This window comes from Eupeodes corollae, chromosome 1 (genome assembly GCF_945859685.1).
Source record: "Eupeodes corollae chromosome 1, idEupCoro1.1, whole genome shotgun sequence".
Lineage (NCBI taxonomy): Eukaryota > Metazoa > Arthropoda > Insecta > Diptera > Syrphidae > Eupeodes > Eupeodes corollae.
The window spans coordinates 204,461,982-204,470,844 of NC_079147.1; the positions used below are offsets into that span (position 1 = coordinate 204,461,982).

Sequence of the window (8,863 nt, forward strand, 5' to 3'; positions counted from 1 at the left end):
ATCAAACCGTATTTTGTATTAGATAAATATGTAATATTATTTTAAGAGATAATCATAATCGTCATTTAGCTGTATTTTATGTTTTATTTGTTTGTTTTAAAAATAACAACAATACCAATTTATTTAGTGATATATCTTATGCCTTTAACGTTTCAATCATGCTAATTAAACATCATACGCTTAGATTTCACCAATATGTGCTGTAGCGAAACAATCTTTTAAAACATATAATATCACAAACACACGATAACGATATAAACAAAAAAACCTAATATTCGTTTTTAGATACGAGGTGAACGTAACAAGGACAAACCTCTAATTAGAAGAAAGTCCGATTTGCCTGCTGATACCGGCACTGTGCGTGCCCTCATTGAACACAAACGACCTGATGAATATTTGAAAACACCACCTGATATTAACAATTAATGCTAGAACATTTCCTATAAAATTCAATAAAACTTACAATTTACTATTAAAAAAATATAATAAAAAGTATAAATATCATTATTACAATATATTAAAAACAAAATATTACTGCAACTTTATTTGCGTACACACAGAGGAAACATTAAATTAAATAAAACAAAAAACAAGCATCCTTAAAGTTAAATATAAAACAAACAAATAAATAAAACCGAAAACAATTAATCTAAATACATATTTTAATTTTATAAAAGAAATCAAAAAGTAAAAAAATGAAAGTTAGAAATATACATACTAGCTTATAATATTTGTATACTTATTATACACGAAAACCACACAAATTTATAAATTTAAAATAATTTTAACAGATTACCAATAAAGTGAAAATAAAAATAATCAACATTTTTTCTACTTACATTTCTGACCCTTCTTTGATATGATTATATGTTTATTTTTGTTCATTTAACTTCTGAGTGCTGAATGCGTTCTTTTGTTTTCTTTAAATTTGATTTTTTTCCTATGAATGAAAGTTAATTTTAATGCATGAAATTTATTTTGCATACATTTACACTGAAATTGGCTACAAACATAATGGTAGGTACACAAAAATACAATTTGGAGTTGGGTTTTGTTGTTAAGCGTTTTTTTATGGTTTTAATTATTATAATTATACATATATCTAAATGTGGAATGTTATTATAATTGTTTAATATTTTTATTAAAACAAGCTAGTAGTTCTTTTTAAAATTAAACATCAGCTTTGAAAATAAATGTTTCTAATTTTTGTTTGTGTTGTTCTGTACCTTAAGAGTTTATTTTTCTTAGTCAGTTTTCTTAAACGGTCGCGTACGTTTAGGATGGACGCTTCTGTTACTTAGCATAGGAGAAAAAAAAATATTTTATTCCAAATAACGTCTTATTTATTAAATTATATGTATACTGGGCTGAGGAGTTATGAATATATTTTTGGTAACATAATTTCTATAGTTCTATATAAGAGACTTCGTTTTGTAGTGCGGTAGTGGTTAGTACCTAGATAGATGGCCTTATCGAAAGCCTCTTCTGAGAAGATGTCTTCTACGAATGACAAAATAATGACAATCGTAATTAAAATATCGACTCCAAATTTACGACTAGAGATGCCACTCCAAATATTGGACCAATATATTTGATTGGATGAGATCTGTAACAATGCTAGTTGTCATTCGTAGTACGAATTTTTTCAGTGCGAGAATACTGGGCCTGTAAAAAGGCCGAGGATTTTAAACTTCGGCATTATTTTAATTTCTTTTTTTAGGTAATGTACGTTTATGTTTCGCTTATTATTTCTTTTATTCTATTTCTTATAATTAGAAATACAAACAAAATGGTCTCTTGTTATTAACTTAGTTTAGCTTTAAGTTGATACAATGCAAAATTTATGTTTTTCTATTATATTTTTTAATTTTAATTTTAAAACAGAGTGGGACATGAAGAAATGTTATTTTACAGTCATCGTTTCATTGATATTTAAACCATTATCTAATTGACCTTAAATATGTCCCCAAGGTTTTTACAAAAGACGTCAAAGTTTTGCTATTCATCGGGGGGAATTTTTCTTGAATTTTCACTAATTACTATTCTGCTATTCATTCGAAGTGAATATGTGTATGTCGGTAACGTCGCGTCGGTAACACTACTCGGTACTCTTCTATTTACGTAGACGCATTCATTCTATAAAATACAGATCCGCATATGAAATACAGCGGATTTTTCATTTGACGATTGGTTTATTAATTGTTGTTAGCAAAATGTAAATAAAAACTAATTTAATTTAGAACATTTTTGGTAAAAGCAGAATTATTCTTCTGCCGTGCAATATGTCTTTTAACACTTTGCTAAATGTAGACTGAGCAAAGCCCACATAAAAACCATACCCAACGCCATGTTGCAAATTACCTTCAGCAAAAACTAAACAAGCAAATAATTTGTCTTTTCTTGAAAATGAATAATTTCGCTGTGAAGATGGAAGATTCGATTCAACAATATTCAACGCTCTTTTTATTTAACCGAAAGTTTTTGGTAAACCTACCATTGTGAAATAATCGGTTTATTATATCTATAATGAAAAAAACTGAACTTACGTTTCATCCGGCGTTCCATAATATTTTTTTGTTGGGTTTTTCAACATTTTCCGAAGCTCTCTGTTTGAGGATTCTCTTATTCCTCTGCTTACAGTTGGAATAAAAAGTTCAATACTGTCCATTCCCGAAAATTGCACAAATGAAACAATTATTTCTTTTTAGGTGTATTGATCAAACTTAATTTTTTGTCAACCAAAACAATTTATTCAACATTCTCAAGATTGTCACATGATCATGCTATTTACTTGAATGATAAATTGGTTTGTGATAATGAATTTCACCCGATGGATAGCAGAATGCAATGGCAATGTGAAAAGGAATCGAATGGTTGAACCAAATATACGATCCACGTGAATAGAAGAATAGAGCTGAAACGCCCTTTTAGGACTCTTTGGTTTGAGTCAATTTATGAATTAATTCGTCATAAAAATAAGAACTCAGAAGTATCATAAAATTACTTACAGTGAACAAATTTGTTTGTAGTTTTTTTTTTTTTAATTAATCTTTTCAAAAAATAAGTGCAGTTTCCAAATGAATTTTTAAGAAATCATTATCATGGCCTTCTCTGATGATTTAAAGAATCCTAGTACATAAAAAGGTGACAGAAATATTATTTTTAAACACATTTTTATGAACAAAAAAAATTATTATATTGCTTGAAAACTAAAAAATGCATAAAACAAAAATCAAATAATTGTTTCTTTTATTTTTTTTCTTCCAGTGAAATATATATTATAAAAAAAAACTTAATATGTAGGTTAATATTAAATAATAATTTTTAACTTATTTGCAAGAGTAAACTAAAATACAATTTATATAATACAAAAATTAAAACAAAAAAAAAGAACTTAAAAATCCCATGATATCTATGTTAATGCGCATATGCATAGTTGTTAAAAATGCTTGAGAATAAAATATTTTTTAAAAACAAATTAGAAATAAATTATTTAATTTAAAGATACAAGAAAAAATATGCCTTGTATGAATGAATACCGATTAATATGTATAAACTTAATTTAAATAAAAAACAATCTTGTAAATATTAATTTTAATCACATATCAATAATAGTGTTGTTTGTGTTAATTTTACATTTATCTATTTTTTTGTTTGTTTGTTATTTAAACATACTCACATATGATTCATTTAAATAAACGTATTCATATTTTTGGTAAAGTTATTATTGTGTTTTTTTTTTTTTTATTTCGTCGTTAAAGTTAAAAAGAGTGCTGAAGTCATTTTCTTTGATTTTAGTTTACTCTCATATTGTTCTGTTTTGTTTTAAATAACTTTGATAAGTAAAAAAAAACAATAATTAAGACTAAAATATAATATTTATGATACAAAATATTAAAGTTCAAGGAAAGAAATCTTGCAAAATTACTTTTACACTTAAAATTATATAATATTTATAAATATATATACAAATAAAATTAAAACAAAGGAAATTTGTTCAACAAAACTTCTACAGTGTTTTGAATTATTATATCGAAACTTATTGATACTAAAAAATGAATGCAAATGAGTTCTCTTTTTGTTAATCTATATATTATTACCATAGATATTAGGTCAATCTTTTATCAGGGGATGATGAAGGAGAAATATGAGCAAAAAAACCCAGTGATTTTAAAACCATAGCTTGAATCAAACAATTTAAAAAATTAAATATATTTGTTTATATTTTATAGAACTACAAAAATATGTATGTTTTTTGTTTAATTTTAATTTTTTTTTTGAGTGATCATTTTAAAGATTTCGCAGATTTTGAAGAGAAAATTTGTCTATAGTTCAGTCAGTTTAGTTATAGTCAAATTTAATCAAGTGTTCCGAATCATCTCAAATACAAGGCTTTATGCCTCATGATTTGCTTAAATTTGTACTGTATGTAAACGAGTATACCACCAGTTTCAATAACAGATTAATCAGTTGCCAGTTTTTTCTTTGCTTTATTAATTGTGAAGAAACAACAAAGTTTTTGCAAATCAGGCTTGATGCACTTTTTTCGAAATAGTTAAATGCATTTTTATTTAATAATAGTTGTTTTAAGAAAAATGGGATTGCAAATTTCCATTCAACGGAAAGTGATAATTTGGAATTGGGACATCGATTTGTGATTTGTACTTTTGTTTTCTTTCAATTTCTTGTTCATGTTTGTTTTGCATTCAATAACTTATATCAAAAATCTTATAAACGCACAAATACAAAATAATAAATCTTTAAAATGGTACTCAAAATCACAAAGAAATAAAAAAGAGATTGTTATTCAAGATTTATCGCATCTGAATTAATAGATATATTGTGTTTAAATAAAATAAAATTAAAAAAAGAAGAAAATAAAACTGTAAAATTCTAAAAAAAATTCATAGAAATCATTATAAAGATAAAAAAAACAGAATATGTATATTTAATGTACCTAAGATTACAATTTGATAATAAACATTTACACGTTTGTTAAAATAAATTTAATAAAATTATATATATATATATATATATATATAAAGAAAGTAAAAGAACAAAACAAAAATAAACGCCGATAAACTATATACTATTTAAAAAATAAATACAAAACAATTTTAGTAATAATACAATTTGGTATAAAAATTGCTTTAAATGTTTGTACTGATTAAAAAAAAAATGATAACACAAATCTTATCGTAAGAAAACTATAGAAAATAAAATAATACAAAATTCTTATATAATTGCGCTTTTTTAACTGTTGTCTATTCTCTTATTCTTCTTACTCGTATTTGTGTTCCCTATTACTTATTTTAGCGTCCAATAATTTGTTTTTATTGATTTCCTATTCTTATATACATACATGTGTACATCCATTATTCGTAAGATAAGCTATAACACATCGTTGAGTTTGTAAACAGCTGCAGTTAACAAAATATAGTACCGCAGACCATCATCCACTTCATGAAGCGGAAGAACTGATTTGCTATTTCAAATAAAATTGCCTTCTTTCAAATCAATTTGCTTCAAAGCCTTTTAATATTTATAAAAAAAAGCAAACAAAAATCAAATTCAGTAAATTTCCAAAACATTTTCATATTGCCAATCAAAAAAATACCACAATAAATGACATATAAAAAAATGAATACTAAACTTATTTTAATTATTTGGTATTTATTTTTCAATTTTTAAAGTTCTATTTTCTCCTAAGTCAAACAAAATAAATTACTCTCAACTCAAACCCTGCTTCAACGGCATCTTCTCAGATTCATTAATCAACATAAATATTTTAACATAAAGATGGTTTACACCGTTATATGAAACACCGCACAGATCATAGCATGCTTAATAATTTTAATGTGCAATTAGTGTTGATTTTCAAATTTGGAGACTGGTCAAAAACATTTGTCCCATTCACAATTTATACGTTGGAAATATTTCGATCTTCACTTTAAAGCTATTTTTTTTACCGCAACTGTATGTGTACAATACATACATATATATGTACATCGACTCAACAGTTATACTTTGTACTTTGAAAAAATTCTATGGATTTGTGCCTCATCGTACAATTAAAATTACTCATACGCTTTACGCGATTTTCAGAGAAAATTTGTGTTTTGAGAAATAGAAGTGGAAGTTTAGGCCACAGTTTAGACCACATCCATCCCTTTTAATCGACTTTTAAACAACCAATCAGCCTTGACTACTTACTTAAGGTAGCGCTAAAGTTCTACGTAAACTAGCGCCTCACCCAACAAACTTCTCCATCTAGTTCGCTCTCTAGTTGTCACTTTCCACTTTTGTGCGCCACCTATCATATTTTCCGAGGAATAGCGTTGCTTTCTATGCGCTTTACGTGATCGAACCATCTTTGGCTTTGGACTTTTATTCTTGTGGCTTAGTCGTCGCCGTATAGCTTGTCCTTCTATCTTCGCATCTACTTGGGAGTCAAACTGACTTCAGTGTAGATGTAGGGATTCTATATGCTTGTCCACAATCTGGAAGGAAGAAGCACTTACTTGCACCTCCACGTGGTGGCTCTTGGTACACAAGTTCGAGAAATCAGTGCTTAGAACTGCACAGAGAAAATTCTCAACTTGTGAGCGAACGTAAGAAGCTTCGGTTTACTTCCTTCCTAAGATTAAATCTTGCGAAAGGTGGTAAACACAGGACTGTCGTCCTACCCCTGGGGCAGGAATTGACTAACTGATACAAATTATACAAACCCAATAAGTATCAGAAATATACAAATCGAATAACTATTTTCATCGATATTTTATATATGTTTAAAAAAAGTTTAGGAATGATGTACATTGTAGATAAAGCTCGGCGGATTGCATCCCACAAGCCTGCCTATGTATAAGCGGATCGCTTCGCACGACCCCGTCTGCGGCACTGGACACCTTGCTCTACCTTACACCTCTTGACATATTTAGTAAACAAATAGCTGCAAGCTCTGCTATTCGCCTTAATGCTTCGTCGCAGTGGACTAACAACAACATTGGCCACTCCGTAACTCTAAGGTACAAAGCACACAGACTACACCATCCCCCAACTACAATTCGACAGGAATTTCCAGATTTCTATACCTACCAGATCTTTTTGGGAGGATAGGACATTCTTGGAGGATGAGTCAATCCACTTTTACACAGATGGCTCAAAAACCAAAGAAGGGGTTGGTGGTGGTGTGTACTCTGAACGACTGAAATTAAGTCTCTCATTCCGCCTTCCCAATCATTGTAGCGTGTTCCAGGCGGAACTTTTGGCGATTAAGGAAGTCTTTTCTTGGCTCAAAGAAAAAGTGATATCAACATCTGATATCCGTATTTTCTCCGACAGCCAGGCCGCTATCAAATCTCTGGACTCTGTCTCTACAAACTCTATAACAGTCCATAACTGTCGATCATTTCTAATGGAGATGGCGCAACAGTTTAATATTCACCTTTGCTGGGTGCCGGGCCATAGAGACATTCCAGGAAACTGTAAGGCAGATGAACTCGCCAGGAACAGTACAGTACAGCCCATCCTACCACGTTTGGCAAGTACTGGCATACCAATCGCTACTTGTAAACTGCTACTAATGCACTGGATTTAAAACGTTCAAGGTGCTTGCTTTCTCTAAGCAGATCGCATATAAGCTCGATAATAGGTGTCATAACCGGACACTATCTAATAGGAAAGCACGACACGAGACTAGGCGTATTCTCAAATGACTTTTGCAGAAGCTGTATGGACGAGGAAGAGGAAGAAACGGTTCTTCATCTTCTCTGCACATGCCCTGCTGTAGCTCGAAAACGCAAGAATTACCTAGGAGAATTCTTCTTTAACGATCTAAAAGATCTAAATCATATCGGTATAATCAGCCTCTCACGTTTCGTAGGGGACTCTAACTGGTTCCATTGAGCTTAGGAGGAAGCCTCAAGATTCATGTGGTATCACAATGGGCCATTAAACTGGCCTAAGTGTGTCCGTTTCCATCTTGGACAGCCATTATAACCTAACCTAACCCACAAGATGTCAGGCGACCACTTCTACGGTTATCTTCCCTAGATGTCACTTTATTAAAGACTAAATTAAACATACCACTAAAGATGTGGTACCCCGGGATATGTTGGAGCCCCCTGGTTAATTCCAGGAACATATTATGTTGGGATGCCCTCCTTGTGAGAGTATCGTGGTGGCTGTGGTTTATTCTGTATGCATAGGATATTGATTTTTCATTACTCAAAAAATCAATACATACATAGATAGACTAAGCCAACACCAAAGGTTAAAAAAGAATTGAATTTGTTATATCTTGGTAGCTTAGAAAGAGGAACTCACTCGAAGCATTTCGCAAAATAAGAGAGAGTAAATCTTTGCGTAAATCCTTTTGGTTAATTTCAAAAACTAAGCGAATATATATGTACATACATAGGTACAATGCGAGGGGCAGCAAGTGTAAAAAACTTGCAGTAAAATTAAGGCTCATAGCCAGGTCTTGATGTTGTAATCAATTATTCTCTCTTCGCGTCTACTTGCGCTATCTTGGCATGTTGCCACTCATACACAGAAAACAAAATATCTACAGATTACATTGTTGTTAACCATAGCAATTTCAACTAAAATAATGAAGGTTCTTATCTTTAAATATAATAAGTGCATGAGTATCTTCAATGTTCTGTGGTCAAGTTCTTGTCTGACTTAGAACTTTTGATTAGTTTTTTGTGAAAGGTTGATGTGGTTAGATCAAGTATTTCCGTTTTAGAATATTATTGTAAAGTCATAAAAATAAAAAAAAATAATTTTTAGAGTGCTTGTTCCTTTTTTATAGCCTTAAAAATTGTAATGCTTTTGCACTTGTAATTTGTTTATTTGCGTC

The 8,863-nt window shown here is 29.9% G+C and overlaps 1 protein-coding gene across 11 annotated transcripts in view; it reads left to right on the forward strand.

Annotated features, from left to right (window-relative positions):
- Positions 1-5,519, forward strand: part of LOC129940801 (serine/threonine-protein phosphatase 2A 56 kDa regulatory subunit gamma isoform) — a 46,565-nt gene extending 41,046 nt beyond the window's left edge. For 10 of the 11 annotated variants that reach the window (XM_056049290.1, XM_056049291.1, XM_056049289.1 and 7 more), the window contains one exon: positions 286-819. In XM_056049290.1, the coding sequence (XP_055905265.1) occupies positions 286-426 (141 nt within the window). In that variant the 3' untranslated portion in view covers positions 427-819. Of the gene's footprint in view, positions 1-285; positions 820-3,267 lie in introns of those variants that run through there. The other variant, XM_056049284.1, reaches the window with a different exon arrangement.
- Positions 5,520-8,863: the final 3,344 nt, after the last annotated feature.